Source organism: Drosophila mojavensis, unplaced genomic scaffold (assembly GCF_018153725.1).
Source record: "Drosophila mojavensis isolate 15081-1352.22 unplaced genomic scaffold, ASM1815372v1 contig_36, whole genome shotgun sequence".
Classification (NCBI taxonomy): domain Eukaryota; kingdom Metazoa; phylum Arthropoda; class Insecta; order Diptera; family Drosophilidae; genus Drosophila; species Drosophila mojavensis.
The window spans coordinates 8,695,816-8,719,576 of record NW_025318858.1 but is presented as its reverse complement, the minus strand read 5'-3'; the positions used below and the strand labels follow the sequence as shown (position 1 = coordinate 8,719,576).

The 23,761-nt window shown below is 35.5% G+C and overlaps 2 protein-coding genes across 2 annotated transcripts; both read right to left on the bottom strand.

Moving 5' to 3' along the window:
- Positions 1-11,464: 11,464 nt before the first annotated feature.
- LOC6576363 (protein rolling stone) lies at positions 11,465-13,154 on the bottom strand. Its single transcript, XM_002002318.4, has 4 exons — positions 12,928-13,154; positions 12,640-12,853; positions 11,755-12,058; positions 11,465-11,692 (listed from the first exon to the last, which is right to left on the bottom strand). Exons 1-4 carry the CDS (start codon positions 13,075-13,077, stop codon positions 11,524-11,526), a joined length of 837 nt encoding a protein of 278 aa, XP_002002354.2. The 5' UTR covers positions 13,078-13,154; the 3' UTR covers positions 11,465-11,523.
- Positions 13,155-18,316: 5,162 nt separating this feature from the next.
- Positions 18,317-20,718, bottom strand: LOC6576362. The gene is made up of 5 exons (XM_002002317.4): positions 20,550-20,718; positions 20,390-20,486; positions 20,124-20,314; positions 18,563-18,754; positions 18,317-18,493 (listed from the first exon to the last, which is right to left on the bottom strand). Exons 1-5 carry the CDS (start codon positions 20,613-20,615, stop codon positions 18,470-18,472), a joined length of 570 nt encoding a protein of 189 aa, XP_002002353.2. The 5' UTR covers positions 20,616-20,718; the 3' UTR covers positions 18,317-18,469.
- Positions 20,719-23,761: the final 3,043 nt, after the last annotated feature.

The following is a 23,761-nucleotide window of genomic DNA, read 5'->3' as shown; positions in this document are numbered from 1 at the left end:
ACTCAAGTTATTTCTTTGCTGTTGCTGTTGTTGTTGTTGTTGTTGTTGTTGTTGCCTTTGCAAATTTGTATAATTTAATACATGTCACTAGAGTCGCATAAAAACTGCGATTTCATTTATCGCTGCGCAGCCAAAACAAACAAATAAAAAGACCTAAATAAAAATAAGCATGAAAATGCCATAAACAAATCCCAGCACTGATTGCCACTCATCGTATGAGAAAGAAAAAAAAAGTGGAAATGGAACTGAAAATGAAACTAGTAAAATGGAGAGAAATGAAACTAAAATGGAAATTGGCTTAAAGTGAATGGCCATAAGCAGCTAACAAAATGATTTTGGCCAAACTGAATCGGAGCTAATCAAATTTTCTTGCATTGCACATCAAATGTCGCAAATGTCGCTCTTGTTGTTGACAATTTTCAGTTGGACTGAGACTTAATTGAAGGGTGCCCTCATTGTTGGTGTTCTTGTTGTTGTGTTGTCGACAATGCGAGGCAGTTGAGAATATAAATTCCGAATGAGTTATTTAGTTGACAAGTGGATGGAATGCAAAAAGAGCGTAAAAATAAAGCCAACGAGCGAGTCGCAGCAAATGCAATTTAAATAAATAGTTGTATTAAAAAATAAGCAGCACGGCTCATGGCGGATGTCGCAATGGAGTGGGTGAGAGATCAAGAGAGAGGAGGGAAAACAGAGCGAGGGAGATGTATAGAAAGAGAGACAGAGATAAGGAGAGAGAAATTATCTGAGTTGCATCTGAGTTGTAATGTATTCAACTTTGTTCTACAAATTAGTTTGATCAAACAGTTTCACTTCTTGTTAGTTTGATTCAATTAGGCTAAATTATATTCAATTTTATTCAATTAAACAAACTGATGAAATATATAATTCTTATTTAATTATTTATTTTTCCGCCGTTGATACATTAATTAATTATTTGTTAGCTGTTAACTGTTAATTGACTGAACCTTTATGTCGAAATGGGGAAAACTTATTATAGAAGATATGGTAGAAGTATTAAAATAATTTATTAAAAAATATATATTTTTAAAAATATAAATAAAAACCAAAATATATTATTTTCTTGCGTACTCTATATTCGTATGTTCTTCAATGATTTGTAAGTAAAAGATAAAAATAGTATGATGGGAAAGTAATAAAAAAAAAAATGGGAATAGATTTTTGGATTTTTATTTTATTTTTTTTTTTTTTTTGGAAAACCTTAATATATATATATATATATATATATATATATATATATATATATATATATATATATATAAATATTTTGTTTATTTTCTTAATTAGTTTATTAATCAATGCCTAATAAAGTAAAAAACTTGTCAGTGGGAAAATCGGCAAAAAAAAAAATAATAAATAAAAAAAAAATAAGAGATAAAACTAGTTCTTCAAAAGCTGTTGAACTTCAGGCAAGAATTTATTTTAATTGATATATATTTATATAAATATGCATGTCTAATTAAATATATCTTATTAATAATAATAATATCTTCTTCAACTTTCTTCCTATATAATTTCATAAGTATACAAAATTATCAACTTTAAGTTTATTCAAACTTTTCTTGTCTCGCTTCTTGATTAACCCTAATGCAGTTCAATAAGCTGCTAAACCGCTTTGGATATTTTGTTTAAATGGAGATTTACCGTCTAATGTACTCACGAGAAGAGACAGACAGACTCACACACACACACACACACATATTCACCTAGAACGAATTGCCTCGGCCCGACACATTATTTGCATTCACTTAGCCAGCTGCGGGGCAACCAGGACGTAGTCGACTAGACTAATGTGCCGCCATTAAATCGGCTTGCCCAAAACATTAGCAAAAATGGCGAAAAAAAGATACAAAAAAGGAAACCCCGCAAACTAAATTCAAATTAATGCACAAGCGATCAGGCAGGCGAGCAGGAGGAGAGCGGCAGGGGTGGGGCATTTAGAGGGGTCGCATGCAGAGGACGATGCCAAGCGAAGCGTTAAAAGCCAACACAGAGCTCGACCTCGTTGCACGGCTCAAGCCCCGTTGCGCTCCGTCCGTCCACTTTAAATCCCCACTGAATGCTGTGGCTGCTGCTGCTCCTACTGGTGCTGCTGCTGCTGCTGCTGCTGCTGCTGCTGTAGCTGTAGCTGTAGCTGTAGACAAGTGTGCACTTGTACTTGTAGTTTAGCCAGCGTAAAACATATAAATAAATATGAAAATGAAAATCACACACAAACAACAGCAACAAACACCAAATATTGTCGTCGAGCAGTGCGCCTGTAAGTGTGTGTGTGTGTGTATGTGTGTGGCATGAGTTGTTGCTCCTGCTGCTGCTGCTGCTGCTGCTGCTGCTGCCCCTGCAGTAAAGTGCCATGCATTTGAAATTTTAAGCACAGCGCTGCGTATGATCAACGCTCTCGCTGCTTGTGGCAAGTGAGCGGAAGGCGACGCCGGAACGCAAGGTGGCTGCTTGGCAGGGGGCGTGCCGCGTCGGCCTCGCTCCTGCAGTGGATGGCTGAGTTGTGGGCGTCGCACTGCACATGAAATAATGACAACGGCTATAAAATTTAGTTGGCTTTTTGCGACAAACACAGCAACAGACACAGACTAGGCGCACGTTCCAGAGCACGGCAGACGGGCAATTGAATTAGACTGGAGATTTTGAGAAGGATTTATGAGAGAAAATATTATAAATAATTGTTGAAATTAAAAGTAATAAATAAATCTGGAAAATATACAAAATATATATATATTAAAATATGAATCTGAAATTATTAAAAGCCACTGATAAAATAAATAATAATGTAATATTAAATAATTATCAAAATAATGTTTGCCAAATTGTATTTAAATAACAAATAATAAAAAATATAAATAAATATAATATAAATACATATATAGTCTATATTTAAATCGTTTTGTTTATTTCTTTATTTATTTTTTTATTTTTTTTATTTACACATACATTTGAATATGTGTGTCTATATCTAGAAAAATCATAAATTATTATAAATGTAATATAAAAATATAATATGTACGTGTATAAAACAATAAATAAATCTTTTTATTGTGATTAGTTTTTTGTTTTAATATTTTAAAATTCTTTTTTATTTATTATTATTTTATTTATTACAATTTTTATTCTTATTATAATACATAATAAATTATGAAATGAGAGCGAAAATGATTTTGGGAACATCTACTGCTAATGCAATCGCATTTACTCAAGTGGCTTTTGACGCAGTGTTTCCTGTTGCTGCTGTAGCTGTTTCTGCTGCTGTTGTTGTTGTTGCTGGTAATTGTAGCTGTTGTTGTTGTTGTTGTTTCTGCGCTTCGTTACTGGTGGCTGGCTGAATGTCTTGAATTATTATTCATGAGCGCTTTAATTTATGCTGCAGTTAGAATTAGTGCGCTTTGCATTTTTCGCCATTCGCCCCGTTGTCTCATATGAATGTGAATGTAAGGCGATCTCTTTCACACTGTGTGTGTCTGTGTGTGTGTGTGTGTGTGTGTGTGTGTGTGTGTGTGTGTGTGTGTGTGATTGCCATGCATATGTATGGGCTTCTTTTTGGGCAGCTGTATGTGTTTAGTTTTCGTTGCGGAAGTACTTAAAATGGCATTAATACTTTTATGACTTGTGGCTGAGGCAATCTGCGGTCAGGTGGCACCCACAAACATGGCCATCAAATATTCATAAGCACACATATATATACATACATATATATACAAATCTGTGAGTGAGTCTATGTGTGGCAATGATTGTATTCATTGTATGCATTTATTATGATCAACTGGGGAATTAAATTAGACAGTTTATGTGACAGCAACTGTGCAAGTTCTTATTATGTTTTTAGAAATTGAATTTAGGCTTACAGTACAAATTCAGACGTCGCTTAAGCCTTGGGTTTAATTCTAATTCCACTTCACGTCAAATAGTCAAATATGAAGATTATAGATTATGCCAAAGTACAATCAAAAATTTAATTAAATTAGAATTTCTAGGAACTGTGCCGAGTTAATAGTAGAATTTTCTTGCTATTTGATTAATTTTTTAAGAGCATATAATCTAGTTGAATAACATATAGTATAATTTAATTAAATAAAATGTACACAGTAATTGGTTATTAATATATCAAGCCAAGGGACTTGGACGTAATTCCCCTGTCACTCTAATAGAAAAATAATAAGCTGCGCCAATAGAGTAAATAGTAAATTGTAGACGAATAAGACGGACTACTAATTGCCAGTGCGCAATGAAAGCGAAGCCATATACAGTAAGCACACACACACACACACACACAGGTATGCACACCCACGCCTGGTCATTAAGCAATATAATAATAGGTAAGCGCATTAGGAAACGCCAACTTGTCGGTGCGACTGTCAAGGACACGCCACAATCATTACTCAGAGCCAACACATATACAAGTATTTTTATATATATATATATATATATGTATATATAGATATGATTGTAAAATTGCGTTATACATTTCATTCTCTCTCTCTCTCCCTCTCGCTCTCTTGTCTCTGTCAGCTTTCACAGTTGTAAGTTTCTCGCGCCAAAGTTAATCATACGCTACTTAAAATTACAAATCACCGCAATCAGCAGGACATCAGAGACCAAAAAAAAAAAAAAAAAAAAGCCGTGGCCAAAAACGCAGCCAAGCTGAACGCACGGCACAACTCGTGAAGCTGCTGATGATAATGACGTTGATGATGATGATGATGGCGATGATGATGCTCCAGCTCATGCTGCTCCTGCTGCTCCTGCGGCTCTGGCTGCTGCTGCAAGGATAATAACAGACGGCCTGCTGTGGCAGATTGAACCTTTTTGCGAGCACCTCCTTTTTGCGGCACAGCTCTTAAGTGTTTTAAACAGCGACCATTTAACGGTAATTATTGCAACACTGTGGCACATTTTAAGTGCTGCATGAAGAGTGTGACTGTGTGTGTGTGAGAGCGGAAGAGAGGGAGGCCGAGAGTGAAGGATGGCAGCTGCTGGCCAACGTCCACCTGGCCACAGTTGGCTGCATAAATTTCCAACGCAGCCTTTTACTTAATCCCGTCTATTTTGCAAAAGGATTATCAAGGCAACTTTTTAATTCGCGCCGCCGCCAGCCGCCAGCCACCAGCCACCAGCCGCCAGTCGTGATGTCAGCACTTTTCTGTGGTGGCCGTTTAATGGGCCTCATTTACCCCAACACTATCCAGCATCTGCACCATCTGCACCTGCACTCTGCGCACCTTTGCCGTCCGCCGTTCGCCGTTTACCCAACTCGTCCACAGTTAAGGCCCATTGAAGGCCATTTGATGCGTGGCCAAGTGAGCGTCGGACTTGGCGAGTTTGTAGGACCAAGTGATAATAATTTGAAATGATGGATTTAAGTAGCCATTAAATTGAAGTGAAGCTACATTGAAAGCGTTTCGCGCCATGCACCAAAAAAAAAAAAAAAAAAAAAAAAAAAAAACTGGCAAAGAGTTGGTACATTTGTGCTACAACTTGAGCCGCAGCCGCGACTAAAAAAACATAAATACCTTCAGTTTTGTTGCATTCCACTTTATTATTCTACTTACTTAATATCGCGAGATTAAAGTTTGAGGGATTTAAATGAGAGAAATATTTTGTATATACTGTAAAGTAATTATTGTGAGAGTTATGCTTTTAACAGCGCAGAGTGCTGTAAACGATCTATAGTGAGAGCTATGTTAATAACAGAACATGATTCTGTACAGTAACTACAGTGGGAGTTGTGCTATTAACAGCGTATCATACTGTTAATGCTGGAATCTGGCATTAACATAGAGCAATTCACAATTTCATTTATTATTTTAAACAGCTCAACAAATTGGATGTTGCTTAAAATAAAAACCCAGCTATATGCATACATAAATGATTTGCTGTTTACTTTAAGTATATACGAAATAATATTCAGCTCAATTCTAACAATAGAATTCTTCACTCTATAATAATAAAGGCTTTCATACAATGTATATGCCATAATTATTCGTAGGCTTTCGTAAAGCAGTTTAAGCCACTATCAGATATCGTTCCAAAGCTCAGGCACTTCAATGTGATCAGCGAATAATTTGAAATGACGGATTTAAGCAGCTGTTAAATGAAAGTCGGTAGCAAAGGCAGCAGCAACAATATTAAGAACTCCCTGCTGTCTGAGGCCTGACAAGGCGCCCAGTTTGTGTGCCTCGCTTGCCTCACACACAGACGCACATACATATTGAATGTCAGTGTGTGTGCGGTTGTATTTGCGGTTTATATTTGATGCGCCGTTCAATCAATTCCTTGGCTCCCTCCCCATCCCTGCCATCCTTTCATCTCAATAGTGTGGACTGCTGCTGCAGTGCACGATTCGAGACGCGTCATTATCCTTTCACGCAAAGCAAATGCTACGGCTGAATCTTCAGGAGCCGGAATATTATTGGCTATACGGCTTGAACCGCTTGCCTTGGCCATATCCTGTGACCAGCTCAATCTTTGCATTTGCCTGACGTACGCTTATTTATTTATTTATTTATATTTATTGTCATGCTTGTTTATTGTTTTGCCTCTGATTGGCTTCGGCTGCGATTTCGGTTTGGGTCTCTTTTGATATTGATTTTGGGCTTGGCTTGGCATACCACATACTCGCCTCTCCAATAGGGTAGCTGCGTGTCCGCAGTCTTTTGATTTATTATCATTTATGAATAGTATGGAAATACAAATCAAATTTATATCTTTAAGGCCTTAAATCATTGTGAAAGCAACTTGCCGAAATATATTTAAGTTTCTTTTCATAGAGTATTTTCGTAGTCTGACAAGTTTTTTTTTTTTTTTTCTCTCTCATAAAAAATTTCCACTCAAGCTGGCGACTGTCCCTTTTGCAAATTCTGCTGGCTCATGTCCCGTCTTTTATTTTTTTATATTTTTTTATACCTTCTTCCATTTTTTTTTTTGCGCTTGTATTTTGTATTACTTGGTTGAAATCCCTCTTATTGGCGCATAGATTTATGGTTTTATGCTTAAATGATTGTTTGCTTTGCAAAGGGGCCAGAAAAAGTCCATAAAAAAAGAGGGAAAAGAAACCAAAAAACAAACGCCCATATCAAATGCAAATGCGATAATCAAGTTATAAATTTATGTATTTAAACTCATAAATCGCGGGCGAAAGAGAAAATGTTTTCAAAGTGTAGTGCGTTGCGCCCTCATTTATCGATATACATACATAGGTATATATGAATATGTGTGGGTGTGGGTGTGTGTGTGTGTCACAGTGATATTTATTGCCGGAAATCACATATTTCCGCTCGGTTTTTCGGGGACGACAGAGCCATTAATGAGCACCACAATTAAATTTTTCATTCGGCAAAGTGACATAAAATGAGGTGGAATAATAATAAAAAAAAAAAATAAAATAAAAAATGAGAGAAGAAAACAAAGGAAAATACATAAATGTATGCAAAATATTAAAACAGCAAATCCCTTTATTGTGTGCGGATGTCTCTCCCTCTCTCTCTCACTCTCTCTCTCTCTCTCTCTGTGTGCGCTGCCTTATTTTGCAGGCATAATATAAAACATCCTGTTGCCGGTTAACAGCCGGCTGCCTGGCTGGCTGCCTGACTGCCTGGTTGCCTGCCTTGATTGTTGTTGTTGTCATAAATAACCCAGAAAAAGGTGTAGATTCAGGCGAGTGTGTAAATTGTGTGTGTGACTGGCTTAAATTTGCTGCGTTATTTGCGTCATTTCCGCAGCAAATCAACACGAAAACGCCAAGGACAATACACACACACATGCTCAAAATAACAAAAGCCCCTAAAGTCAACAAAAAGTTTATATGTATATGTTGATTTTAAATGGAATTTATATATAGATATATTCACAAGAGCCTGTCCTGCGTGTCTATGTGTGTGTCTATGTGTGTGTGTGTGTGTCTATGTATGTATGTGGGTTTAATCAGCCAATCAATTTCATATACATATTTTAACACTTCAATGCACTCTAAAGAATCAAGTTTCGTGCCGCTTCACTAGGCCCCAAGCTAAATATATATAAATATATATATTTATTATTATGATTATTATGCAAAGTAGTTTTTGCCTATAGTAAAATATTTCACTATGTTTTTCTGTATTTGATTATGAAGTATTAATTTATAAATAAATTCGCCAAAAGTATTTGGATATTTATATATGCAATATAAATGTTTCAGTATAATATGTATTTTTCATGAATTATTTTTTAAAATACATGAATTCGTATATAATTAAATAAATAGCTATAATACATATTTTCCCATTTATAAATTTATTTATAAAAGTAAATCTATTACAAAGGATTAAGTATTGAAAGTATTTTGTAATATTTGTAAGATTACTTAAATTACATTTATTTCTCTATTTTATTGATAAGTCTTTTTGCTGTTTAATTTTAGATTTACAATTAGTAAATTGTTTTACCTTTCATTAATATTTTCTTCATAAGCGTTTATATTTTTATACCCTGAACCCATTGAAAATGGGAAATCAGGGTATAATGGTTTTGTGAAAAAGTATGTAACGGGCAGAAGGAGGCGTGGCAGACCCCATAAAGTATATATATTCTTGATCAGCGCGACGAGCTGAGTTGATATAGCCCTGTCCGTCTGTCCGTCCGTCCGTCCGTCCGTCCGTCCGTCCGTCCGTCCGTCCGTCCGTCCGTATGAGTGCGTCGATCTCAGAAGTTACAAGAGCTAGAGAGCTGAAATTTGGCATGCATACTCGTGTGTACCATACGCAGTACGAGTTTGCTTTATTTTTTCGATAATTCATCCGATAACTTTTTTATCGAGAATAATCGAAAAATCGGCATTGTTTTTTCTGCTTATTTTGAACACTTTTAGACCTGGAGACTTCAAATTTGCGTTGTATATAAAGTTAATGGATACAAAGATTTTGTAATTTACAGATTTTGGATACCACGCCCCCTTCGCCCCCAATTTGTAAAAAACGCATTTCAAGTACTAGAGACTTGTGCTTTGGAATGTACACACATATTCATCATATGATTACACTCTGAAAGTTTGATTAAGATCTTATGTCTACAAAAGAAATTATTCAACAAATAAATTCTCATAATATTGCCCACACTGCAGCGCAGCCCAAGCGCAGTCGCTGCTTACTGCGCAGTTAGCAGAGCGCAGGCTTTTGCGTGCGTGTGAATGCATGTGTATGTATGTGTGCATAAAAGTGCAGAATGATTAGAATATCAGCTTGGAGGGTTCAGGGTATCTCCTAGTCGAGCAGTCTCGTCTGGAGCCTTCTTACTTGTTTTATATTTTATATTTTGTGTTCAAATATTTTTGTATATTTTTCACTAGAAAAATTGCACAATTATTTAGAGCTAACAAATTAGAGAAGCATTCTTAATTGCTTTAAAAATCACATTAGCTGCACGTTAAGCAATTTAAGAGTGCAGCAAGAAAAACTTGACTATAACAATTGTATGACGATGCGTTTTTATTTTGCATTTTTTTTTTTTCTTTTTTTTTCAGTCCACTTTTTATGCTCGTTGGCTCGTACCTGCAGATCTCTCTCCGCCCGCCGTGGTAATACATTAACTTCTGCTTCGATAAATAAACAAGTTGAGCTACTTAAGATTTAAGTTGCAGTTGTTGTTGTCGAACGAGCGTCGAGTTGTAAGTGTGCACAAATTTATAGTGGGTAGTTTTTAACCGGCACTCAGTGCTTCCTACACCCCCTCCCTTCCCCTTTCCCCTACCCACCTGGCCAACTGTTACCCTTATGAAATGCCCCAGGTATTGCTACAAAATGCACATTACGTATACGCAGCGTATGCGTATTTCAAGCATAAAACCTCTTCTGCACAATGAACAGCAGCGACAGTGACGTCGACGTTGCGCGGCGTACTATAATAAACATATAAATGCTAAAATGTTAAATTAAATTGAATGCAAGAAGGCGGAAATGTTAAAAAATGTTAAAATGTTTTGCGCCTTGTTAGCTACGAGGACGGAGGGAAGCAGAAGAATGCCTCACTTGCTGGCGCTCCCTGGCGTTAGGCGTTGGCAGTTTAAGATGCCGACTTTAAGTGTGCTCTTAGCACTGCACACACACTCACACACACGCTTCCATTTGCCACGCCCATTCAGTGGCTGTCTGGTAAAGTGCAGTCATAAATACGTTAACGTTCGATATGTTTCGACTGCAAGCCAGCTGCAACTAACTGGGCTAAGTGGCTGCACTCACAGTGTTGCCTAAATGTGCCACGCCCCATCCTCCGCTGCACATTCCTAACTGCAGCCGATTCATAACTGTGCATCCATCAACCCGCACTCAGCAGCAAAGCAGTAAAATTTTGTATAAATTGAAGTCACTTAAGTAACTTGATGCCAAACGCCGCTGGCAACATTGGCAGCTCTGGCAACTCTAGCAACGCCTTCTCCCTCTATCTCTCTCTGGTAACTTTAGCAACTGTGACAAACTCTGCCTGCTTGTGTTGACATCAATTTTTCAATAATGTCATTCACACGAACCTCAATATTATGTCAGCCTGAGAGGCACTTGTGGCGCTTGGCTCTGTAATTGCGGATTAATGATACAATGAGCTGAGAAAGGGATAAGAAAAATATATATGTTTTTGTATTTTGACTGAAGTAGATAAAGATTGGTTTTTATATACAAGATTTGAGCTTAAAAAAAAAAAAAAAAAAAAAAAAAAGATAAATAAATAAATTAATTAATTAATTAATAAATAAACAAGCTAACAGACGTATTATAAAAATCCATATGTAAGGAAGATATTTACGATAAACTAGGTAACGAGCTGTAGATAGACATCATAGATAGATAGATAGATAAAGACAGATATTCGATAGATATTCAGGTTAATTAGTTTTTAAAGCATTCACGCTAAAGCAATTATATAGATGCAATTAATATTAAATTTTTTTCGTGTCTAAGATAAAAACATATATATAATTTATTTAAGCACACGTTACGTTTCTAATGTATACGTATATTTGCTCACTTTAGTATCGCATAGTATCCACGCTGAATTCCCTGTATACAAAATGTTATTCAAATTTAATTCAATATTCAACTTGATCTTTACATTTTTGTGGTATAGCCAAGCATAATTATATTTGTTTTGAATTCGTGACTCAATTCAAATATTGAACTTAAAAAAAAAAGTCATAAAATTATCTAAACATATTACAAAGTCAGAAAATAAAAGCAAACAAATTGTGATACACAGCAGCAAGCGAGAGCAAACTTGAGCATAACAATTTGCTTTGCATAATAGAGGGGGAAACGGGGAAAATCGTGTTATATAGATACAAATGTGGGGAGACATTTGGAATTCGTTTTTATTTGAAGGACATGCAAAGCACGTGCCAGCGACATAAACAATAAGGAGAAGATATATAGAGAACTCCTCGAGCTGAAAGAGTTCAAATAGTCAAATGCAATTAATAGTCAACAAATATTTATTTATTGATACTGGTATATTAATTCACTCATAGTTGGACTACTGCAATCTTTTCGCCTTGCGAGCAATACCGACCCGCATTCTATATGTGAAGTATTGCAGGATCGTTAGGGACATCAGGATACATATTATCATGCTCACAGTCACGGCCCCTTGCAAGGGCTTAGCACTAAAGTCTAAGACCTTATAAATAAAGCGTCTGCCAAGGCTGCAATAGTTTTCGATTAAATTTGATCACATTTCAATAAATATTAAATACGCAATGCTTACGGATCTCTGCCGCCGACGCAATAATAGATTATTGCAAACAGAAGATAGAGCATTCCGAACATAACCGGATAAATGAAATGGAACACACGAGTGGGATGTGCAACAACCATGTGATCAATTGTGTTCACCAGTGACGGCAGTACATGCGACCATATATTAAAGAACGTATTCACTTTGAGGGGCCTGGTTCCAGTTTTTTCGTACGGAAAAACAGTCAGCCAATACAAAATGTTAATGGCATACGAAATAACCAGATTGGTGATGGAACTGATCCAATAGCTTCGAACTAAGGCCGTTTGGCTAGCTATACGATAAGGAATATGAAATAAGAAACAATAAGAAATTATATATTTAAAATACAAATAATAAATAATAGCAAAACAGAAGGACATCGACAGCTAATGCTTAAACTGCAAGTTAGAATTAGTTTGAACTAAATTCATTATTAAAAAAATAATAATAATAAGAAAATATATATATTTTTTTAAATGCGATTCAGAGAAGATCCTCTTAAACTGTAACTGTCTTCATCAAACTTTCAGAACGTGATGATAGCAATGAAATGGGTGTCATATGCCAAAGCAGAAGTCTTTAGTACTCATGATATTCATGCAATAAATCTAAAGGGTCTAAGTTGCAGAGCATTTAAAATACGCTTAAAAACGATATCAGCTTATAGAGAACGTCCTAAAACAAAAAACGTAAAGATATAATAAAATCGTGAAGCGATTATACATATAATCTGATATACATAATATCTGATATCTTCGAAGACGTTCATACTGACAGACGAACGGACAGACGGACAACTGCTCGTCGCCCTGATCAAGAGTACATTTTACGCCTCCGTCTGCTAATGGGTTCAAGGTATTAAAAAACACTTACTCATTCTCGCTGGAGCTGCATGATAGGTGCTTACATATAGAGCGCCAGTTAGAGTCGTCACGGCACATAACGTGAATCCCCAATGAGTGAAATAAATGAACCAGTATCCATTGCCAAAGTATTTTATAATGTGTACAAGGAAAATACTGCTGAAAACGATTGCCAAAAACCAACGGTAAATTAGAAAACCGTACGATTTCTCTGACCTTTGCCACTAGTTGTTGAAAGACATAAACAAAACGGCATGATATTATGTGAGATTGCAAACGAAAGACCAAATGCTTTTACTTGTGATTTAAAGAAATCCTCTAGCGCATGATGGCGGCAGCCAAAATGCTTGCACTCAAATTCACTCCAAAAACTGATTGGTTCTTGGCGATAATTTCTATTAATGATCTCGGACATAGAACAAAATTTACAAATTAAAATTTTTAACATAAACAATAAAAAACAACATTTTTTTGATAGAAATGCCAAATCAGGTAGCTACGAGAGCTACAAGTAAACAGCTCCCAATTAACTGGTATTCACACATAAACATGTATTTTTTTGTCATTTTGTTCCGGCACCCCGTTAGACGTCTGTCGAGCCTCTTATATGCGTTGCATAATTAACAGTTACATGATGGTGGGCACGGGCCTAGGACTGTGTCTGGGCCATGTTGTGGTCCCGCTCTGGGGCCAAGCGGCCTGATGCGCTGTGCGGCAAATTACGACATGTGCCTGACATCATTTCCCTTTCCACTTTAGTGGCATAGCCAAGCCCCCGCCCATCATCCTGCTTGTCCTTCACCGTGGCGTAGATCCCACGGCGACGACATCCTTTTGAGCCAAGCAGACACTTTTAATTGAGAGACACTTGGCTGAGTTGTAGCGCGCAATTAAAATGCCATTATATATAAAAACAAGGCTCAAGACCAGCACACTGAGTCTCCTACTAAATAAATGGTAAAAGTTTAAATTTTCTTCAAAATTCAATTTTTTTTTTTTACCGAAAACTATATATTTAAAAAAAAAATTATAAATTGTAAAACTATATACATATAACTAAAATTTTGGAGCATTTTTATTAGAGTGAAAAGTTTTATTTCTAATTATATTTAACAAATGAAATAAATAATAAATCTCATTTAATTAATAAATAATAAATATTTCTGATAAATTAAATTTAGTATAAAAATTAAAAAAAAATTAAATTATATACATTACATGTGATACATTAAAAAAAAAAAAAAAGAAAATATTTTCAAAAATTGTTTAAAATTATATATGCATAGTTTTTATTAATTTTGTTGATATGCACTTTTTTATTAAATTAAAAAATATTAAATACAATATATTTATATAATTTTAATTTAACTTACTTATTTTCTTCAAATATTTATTTATTTATTTATTTTTTTTTTTTTTTTTTATTATTATTTGACTGCCTTGCTCCACTATGCCGTATCTTGCTGAACCCTGCAGCAAGGCTTAGGGCGTGTGTGCGTATGCATGTGTTGTTGTCGTGTATATGTGTGTGACGCACATCGTGACGCGTTTGTTAGGTGGGTGCGTGCAGCTGAAATGGCATCCCAGGGGGTTAGCTTTGGGGCAAGCAACCGTTTCGTTAACTTTACACCGCAGCATAGTTCCAGCGACGCGTTGTGATTTACTTGGAGCAGAGAAATATTTCAATGCGTTGTAGAGCCGATGATGGCAACTATGCTTTGGCAGCGTTGGAAACATTTCTTTTTTTCTTTTATTTCATACGTCTGGTTTGTCCCTTTTTCACTTTCCTAGTTGCTTCATTTTGCTTCTTTTTTTTTTTTTTTTTTTTTTTTTTTTTTTTTGGTTGCTTCCGTAGTGCACAAATCACGCAGTTCTATCAAAATCACATGTAACGCCCACTACCACGCCCGCATTCACCTGCGGGCATTGGAAATGCAAATTTAGTGTAAAAAGTTGAGCAGCCAACGCGTTTCGCTCTCGCTCTTTCACTCCTTGCTGTCTCTCTCGCTCTCTCTCGCTGTATCTGTCTCCCTCTGCTTCTATCTATTTATTGCTGGGTCTGCTCTGCTCCATTTTTTGTGTGTTAGTTTATTTTTGTGGCATTCCAATTGATTTGCCGATTTGCGCATCAATCAAAGAAAATTTGTGCTCCAACTTTGCTTTCATGTGGCTCCATTGTCTGGGGTTTCCTTTTTGGATTTGCCGTCATCGCATTGTTTATATATTGACGGTATGTGAGCAATGGAGATGCGCGGATTACCAACTGACTTGACGTGCCTTTTGTATGGCTTAACGTTAATTTTCTCTTTTCACTGCTGCATTTTCCTTGTTGTTGTTGCTGTTGTTGTTCTAGGAATATTCAAAGCGCTGTCAATTATCTGAGCCCAACTTTTGCCAAAAGACAAATCAATGACAGCTAATCGGCAATTCGAATTTTGAATTGAATATAGTCAAACCCGTTTTCCGAAGAGCTAAGAATCGTTTTTATATATTCTGTAAAATGAGGTTAGCTTCCCTGGAAATGCCCCACTTCTTGGGAAACTAATTTCAGCAATATTAGTGAATTATACGTATGTATAGCAACAGCTAGTTAAGTATTCCTTTTGGCGAGTTTCAATTCGTCTACGGGCTGAATTCCTGAGCGCATAAGCTACCAATTCCATTGGCCTAACCCCAACAATGGCAGCCAATAATGATTTGTAATCTGTGCCAGTTACGAGGTACATGGGACACAGGACACTGCGGATCGAGGCGAGGACATTGGACATGGTTGACTGACTGGCTGGCTCGCTGGCTGCCTGGTTGGCATAGTCTGGCATGTTCCGGTATGGTATGGTATGGTATGGTATGGTATGGCATGGCATGGTTTGGTATGCTGCCACCCACAAGGCTAGGCACAAAATTCAATTTTGCAAAGAAGCAGCGCATTGGCATGCAGGTCGCAAACGTCATCATCGTCGACATCATTGTCAGCTCTTTGGCAGTTTGCCATCAAATTGGCGGATTGGCGGCTTTAAAGTGCGTGCCATGCCATGTTCTATGCCAGCCCAACTCAAGGGTTAAGTGTGTAAATGTAAGCCAGTTCAGCTGAGCGCCATTTTGGCCTTATCGCAATTTACCAAGCGCTTCCTTTAACACACTTAAATAGTCGTGTGGCCCATGCGCCGCACAGTCGAGGGATACTTTTTAAAGCAAAAAGGTAACTCAGCCCCCAGGGCTATGCGTTGGCGTCTCTCACGTGTCATTATCTTAATTTAAGTCAGCCAAGAACCCAGAGCCCAGAGCCCAGAGCCCAGAACCAAAACCCAAAGCCAAACCCAATTCCTCTGCCAGTTAGTGCACCTCACAGCGATAGAAGCTTCTTTTAACTCCCATATCTCTTACTTGAATACACAATTATGTGGTTCACTGTGGCTGTCTGCGTGTGTGTGGGTGTATATATCTAAGGTGTATGGGTAAAAATTAAATTTCTCATGCTAAGAGACAGCAATATCGTTGCTCATCATTATACAGTCAGGCACGGACCGTGGCTTGTTACTATGCATGGCTATATCACGGCTTCAGATTCATCTCGTGTGTATCTAATGCGGCAGGGTATATGCACTATGTGCAGGCGTTTGTCTGAAATAATATTGAATTATGAATAGATATGTGATTTATAGATTATTTACTTTTATTTTATTAATCAAATATATATTTCTCCATATCTTCATAGCCTATTATATATAGAGTATCACGGGTTCGGTCTCACCCAACTAAATTAACATACTTGTTTTTACTCTGTTATTAGACTCGTGGGAGTTCTCGCATGCAATTTGCAATCTTTCCGAGAGCGTGTGCTATGACAGTTTTTGTATATAAGTATATTTATCAAATGCAAACATAAATACATGAGAGCATGTGTGTGTGTGTGTGTGTGTGTGTGTCTGTGTGCATGTGTGTGGGTGTGGTAATGAGGCCTGCGGTGTCGACTCTGTGCGAAGAATATCAACATTTTATTGCACATGAATTTCAAATTTCCAACTCGCGCAGTTTACACATGAAATCAGCCAAGTGTGACAGTTGATGTGACCAATACACCCAGACACTCACAGACACACACACCCACGCACACACACACACACACACATTATATCCGAGTGTATTCTGTTTTGCACATGTCCTGATATTATTGCATTCGCAACGCGGAGCTGTCAAAATCTGCTCGCGCAATGTGCAAATGGATGCAATTTAAAATAGAATTTGTATGTTTTAAACGAATTAAAAAATAAAAAATAAAAAATCTAAGCATGGCAATTTTTAAGTCTGACATGTGTATAAAATTATTTATGGTGCACAAATTTTGCCATATAAAAGACTAATTGGCACAAATCAATTAATAAATTTCAAAATTTCAATCATGCAATTAAAGCTACATAACTAAAAGTTTTGAATTGTTATACTTAATTCGTGAATTCGATTTTTGTACTTAAATTTATATTTTTTTTATTTCTAAACACTAAATATTCTAAAATCTCGAAAAATCTTCTATGTGAAGAGAACAAAATTTGAATATGAAAATTTGACGGAATTTCTGTTTTTTTTTTTTTTTGTTTTTTTTTTTTACATTTAATGAAAAAAAAAGCACGTGTATATCTCCTGTGAAATCAAGTTTTAGCATGGTTTTTCTTAATTATCATTTTCCTCGTTAGGCACATCTGGGATTGCTTGAATGAATGAAGCTTCCTGCTGCCGAAAGTGAATTTTACGTAAAATTTCTTAACACAAATTCAATGTTTCACGCAAAGTTAAATCACACTGCGGTCTAAACTGACTGACTGCATATTGAAAATGTGCATAAATTGGGGCGAGCAGGAGCCACACACACACACACACACACACACACACACACAACTGCACTTATGTAAAGTTACATCCATACATGGCGAGAGACAATCAATTATGCAATGCGAAAAGCCAAGTTGAGTCCACGAATGAAGCAGCACGAAAAATCGAAAGGCATTTGCGTCAACTTCTCAATGAGCATCGAAGTGGGCGGGGCAGGGCAGGGTAAAGGCTAAAGTGAGCACGCCTGCAATGCGCCATAATCGCACCAAACTGAAAGTGCTCCGATTTGGGACAATAACTGGCAACCGGGTAGGCCCGGCCCGGCAGCCTGGCAGCCCGGCAGCCCGGCAGGCAAGCTATTTTGTTTCCTTCTGATTTTTTTTTTTATGTTTTTATTGACAAACTGAAGAACTGTCGACTGGGCGGCTGATGACGATTTTCATTCAATATTTGTGCCTGCATGGAGTTGAGTGTGTGTGAGTGAGTGTGTGTAGCCTGAGCGTGTCAAAAGTTTGTGCCAAAGGCTACACAACAGTTTACACACGGAGCAACAGCACAAAGAGTGCTTGCCGCCTGCAGGGCTCGCTGCACAAAATTTTGCTGACCTCAATATTTGTTCAACTTTTCAGCAACAATTTCGTTATGCGATTTGCCTGCCACACCACGCCACACCCACCTCCCCATCCCTCAAGCCCAGCTGGGGAGTGTCATAAATGCCTGCAGTTTGGCAGTTCTCGACGTGCTTGCTACTGATATTGTTGTTGTTGCTATTGTTGTAGTAGCACTAGTAGTAGTTGTTGTTGTTGTTGTTATTGTTGTTGTTGAGTGAAAGTGTATTTGGTTTATGCAAGTGCCTGAAGTTACTCAGTTTGGTTCGTTTATTGCTTTGATTTGATGCGAAACTTTTGCATGGCATTTACGCCCAACACCAACCCATATCATGTTCTTCTCTATAGCTTGACTCCTAATGGACAGCGTCTTCGTTGGCTTTGGGGTGCAGTCAATTTCGTGCCTCACACAACAATCCAAAGGTTGAGCTGCCGATCAAAGGGTATATGCATTTCGTACAGTTTCACAACCAAAACGGGATCTCTTTTAGTACTCACCAGCATATGCGCTGTAAAGCGAAACATGAGCAGCAGTTGCACCACCGGACCCAAGCAAAACATGGGCAACAGGTACAGAACCTGCGACAAGCCGCTCAGTATCAGCCACTTCCACATGGAGTACAGGAAGCACAGGCATAGCGCTAGATTCGAGAGTATGACCAGACTGCTAACATAAATCAGTTTGCAGCGCTAAGGGTTGCGGGAAAAATGTAGAGTTAAATAGAGTTACAAATAAAACAATGAAGAAGTCTCTAGTTGGGAAGTGCTCGCCGAACAATCACTGAGCTAACGATGCCGAAAGCTACAAAGCTTTTCTTATAAATTAGTACAAAATTAATTAATACAAATTAATTGCTGTTCCAGATAGCATTCATATGAAAACGTTAATAAAATAAAATCCAAGTCTGACTATTTTTCATTTGATATAAAGCTACATATTTATTCACGACATAATTATTATAAATGAAAAAATAATATTAACTATAATTTAATAATATTTATTTTAATATTATTAAATATCATTCATTTTTAATCAATATTATTATCCTTAATATTAGTTTAGTATTCTTTTTGAGCACAATTTACTAATTTAAACCACGATACGATCTTAGCATAACGACCTCATATAATGATTATTTTATATCATTTAATTGTATGCATCATATTAATATTTATAATATAAATATCATTAAACTAAAGCAAATAATTGTTATATTTGTTATTTATGAATATGTTTACTTAATGATTATTAGCACAGTAATAACGATTACTTATTATTTACTAATCATCATCCAGACAACTATCATTATAATTATTATAATTATTTTAATATTATGTTACAATTTCACTCAATATATTCATTTTTAATATTTACCAGAAAATGAGTATGAGGAGCACTGCACTACACTACTGATCAGCAGACGGTTGAGGGGAACGACTGAATCGAAGCTGCAGTATTCGTGTCATTATATAGGGCGAATTTTAGCTCAACAACTGGCGCCTCTCTCTGAGCACACGACCATTGAGCTATGGAAAACGATATTCGACCGTAAGAGACGTAGGTCCCATTCGTTTTTGCTTTGTTTTGTTGAGCGCCTTGAGTTGAACTATTCGTGTGACGCTCTTTTTACGAACATTATTTAAAGAGAGATACGATTAACGTTCCCACAACGAGACTCGGTAAGACTCTCTAATAGCTCATCAAGACAATGCATACAGTCACCGACGCTATCGATGCGATCCCTTGCATACAAATACATACTCATAGCAGCTCAGAGAGCGAAGTGATCAATTGAACTCGTTGAAGAACTGATGCACTCCGTTATTCTCCGAGTCTTTGATCTGAGTATGAGTGGAAGGCACTTATTTGTAGACATCAATAATAAGTATAAATATTAAGAATAATAATAGTACTAAATGAGAAAGATTTTTGCGCAGCTCCTAACAGAAAGCATTGCTGTTTAATTTTCTTCTTTTTTTTTTTTTATGTTATCAACCTCAAATGGTCTCAGCGAATCAGACAAACATATCAAATCAAATTTATACATATATAACTTACCGGCACCAACAAAGCGAGTAAGAAGGGCAGCAGCAATGCCAAATGGTGTCTGAAAAGCGTTTCCAAAAACTGCCATGTTGAGGACTTTAATACTAAATGCATATCCTCATGAGCTATATAAGTAGCCGGTTCCTCATAGACCAAGGGGACATAATAGAACGTGTTGACAGGACCGAAAATGTTAATAGAAGCTACACAGCAATGCAATAGATAAATAGATATAGACGTTGCATATCGTATATAGTAACAATTTGAAGCCAACTTACCTTGTGCCAAATGCTTGAACCGATTTATGACATAGTACATGAATATATTGTGAACGACGAGCATAAGGGCTTCTCGCTTAATGGGAATTATGGCGCGCTAATTAGGATAGATGAAAGAAGACAATGAAATTGACTTCAAGTAAATACTTAATACACTCACGACATAGAGACATAACTGATATAACAGTACAATGACGGCTACTATGCCCTCGTGCACATCGGCCATAATGCTTGACAAGCTGTTAAATTTTGAGCAATTCAGAGAATATAATTTTTAGTGAGTGAAAATGCAAAGATTAATACTTTTTCCAATTGTCAAAAATGATGTAGAGCCTTAACGTGTTTTTTCTTAAAGCCTGTTCTGCTTTTAATGATAATAATTGACGTGCATTTTCATTTTCAATTTCAGTGGCCCTCTGGCTTTTTGTACCCAGTGAAAAGTGAGAAATGAAGAGTGTAAATTATATATAAAAGCTAGATATGAACTGAAATATGAGAGACCCTGAGAGAAGTATTTACGAATATTCTTGATTAGTGTACGACTTAAAACATGGGATTTGTATATATTTTTAAAAGATATATTTATTGCATATATATTAAAAACAAAACAAATTTATAGCCATATTCTTTCAATTCTTTGAATATTTTTCTTATGACTAAATATTTTGCAATCATTTATTAGAGATCGAAAAATCTAAATCAAATTGAATCTGTATTATTCTTATAAATTAACAGACAATTTATGTTTGTTTTTTTTTTTCATCTCTTAATACCCAAATAAAATACAATGAGACTAAAATAAATATATAAATATAATATATTATTTGATATTATAATTTTATGTTTTGTTATGTATAATAATAGCAGTAGATATCTGCTATTCGTTTGCTTTACCACTTTTACTACACTACAATATTCTTAGTAGTTCCACTGCATTCGCATTTTCTGCCTTTCGTCGACCATTTCAATTATTTAATGTTCTTAATGAAGAGCAGCAGCTGGCCGCAAGACTTTTGCATAATGGTTTACAATTACCAATTATCAGATTGTTACATTCAGAGACTAGTTTAGTAGCTGGATAAATTGCAATTGCATAAATCAAAACAGAGTCGTTTAATTTAATTTGTCCAACATGTGTAAATAATGTTCACGTTTCTCTATCTTAACGTTTCATTCTCAAACCAAATTGACTGGCTGTCAGTTTCAGGCAACAACAACAGCTTAACTAAAACAAACGTGCTTAATTTACGTGACCAACTGACTAGTTCAAGTTAAACAAAGAAATGTAGGAGATAATGTGTTTAATTAAAGTTGCTAAAGTTGAAAGCCATAAACTGTGCTCTATACAAAGGGCCAAATGTGTGAGAGTCAATGATAATATAATATAATACATAAAATGGGAATATATTCTTAATAATATATAAACAAGATTATACTAATTATTGCTATATAAGCTAATACATTTATTAAATAATTGCAATTATTGCGTTGCAGGCCAATTTGGTGCTTTTAATTTTAACACGAGCATAGATTTTGTTTCTATTCTTAAATAATAATAAAATGTTAAAAAATAGATTTAAAATTTTGCAATCGTACTATTTCTAAGCTTAAGCACTTTTATATTAAAATACATATTAATGATTTATTTATGTCAAAAATATATATTGTTTATTTTTATAAATTTGATTGATAAATATGTTACCCAAAAATAATAATAATAAAATAATAAAATAAAATAGCTGCATGGTAAAATAAAAAATTAAAAATAAATATTGAAATTAAATATTAAGAAAATATAGAAATAAATAAAATAAATATATACTAAATAATTAACCGATAGCTATAAAATATAAATCATAAATCACATATCTCCGTTAAACTTTATATGCATAGTTAAATGATCTTTTAAACGCACTTATTAAGCTACACATATACGACTTCAACAGCATCCACATAAATATATATATATAAGCTCGTTCGGTGATATCTCGTTATAAATAATGACTACGATTAATTATGATGTAATCCTGACGTCGCTTGTTTAAACAATTTTTCCCCATTCTTCTCTTTTCTTCATTCTTTTTTCAATATTATTATTTTGTTTGTTGTTGCATTAATGTTTTTGGATGCAAATGTTGGAAATTTAATTAAACATTAATCATAGCGCCAAGCGGGCAGCGAGTGCATTAAATTGGCGTCGAGCACATTAATTAACGTTGGCAGCCTTGGTAACTGGGCTGTAAGGGATTTGCGTTATTAATTGAACGATATGCAACGGTTGTTCATGCAGTTGCAAAACCTACAACTTAATGCCATAATGCGGCATATATATATAAATCTATATATAGTTTTCTATATATATACGTATATATATTATGTATATATAGAGAGAGAGTTTTTGTTCGGCTTCCGTTTGTATACTTTCAGCACAACTGTCACGTACGAAATGCTTCACCCAGCCGCTGCACACTTCATCAAAGGAAATTGAGCTTGAATTGATTTTGCGCAGAAACCCACACACTCACAGAAACACTCACACATACATGCGTGCACTCAGTGTGTGTTACCTTGGCCTAATGTGTATCATTTGGCTGGCATTTATCTGCGACCAAATACACAAAGGGGCGGTAATTTTTTACTGGCTGCCTGATCGGTGCGTGCCATTAAAACAAAGGGGCCAACCACTCCCTGGCAACTTAGGTGCTTCGATTCCATTTAAGTTCGTTTTCACTTTTCGCAATTTCTTTACGTTCCGCTTTACTTACTGGTAATCACATTTCAGTCATCCATGATTTCATTTCTATACATTTATTTTATTTTTTTTTTTTATAAGTTATGTTTTTTTTTTTTTTTTTTTTTAGAACTTATTATGGTTAGCACTTATTCGGTTTCTATGGAAGGTTATGTTTTGTTATAGTAAATAAAATAAAATAATATAAATAAATAGAAAATTTATATTTTATGCGTTGTACATATATTAGTTGCAAAAAAATTATAATAATAATAAAACTTAAATTTATTTTTTAAATTAATATTTTTATAATTTTCATGTAAGTTTTGATAACTGTAAAATTAACAATTTTAGTTTGTATTAATATATTTATTTCTATATTTTCTGAATCATTTTCAAACACTCACAAAAAAAAAAATAATAATAATAATAATAAAAATAAAAATAAAATAAATTTAAAAATTCTTATTTAAAGTAATATATCTTCCATAACTAAAATTTCATATAAATTGTTGCCCTAATCTGATTTACTTTAAAGCTGTAAGTGAATTAATTAAAATGCCAACATTTATTGGCTTACTTTCAATAAAGAAAACTTTAAATAGATGACAAGACTTGATGCTTCTTAAATTAGTTTTTAA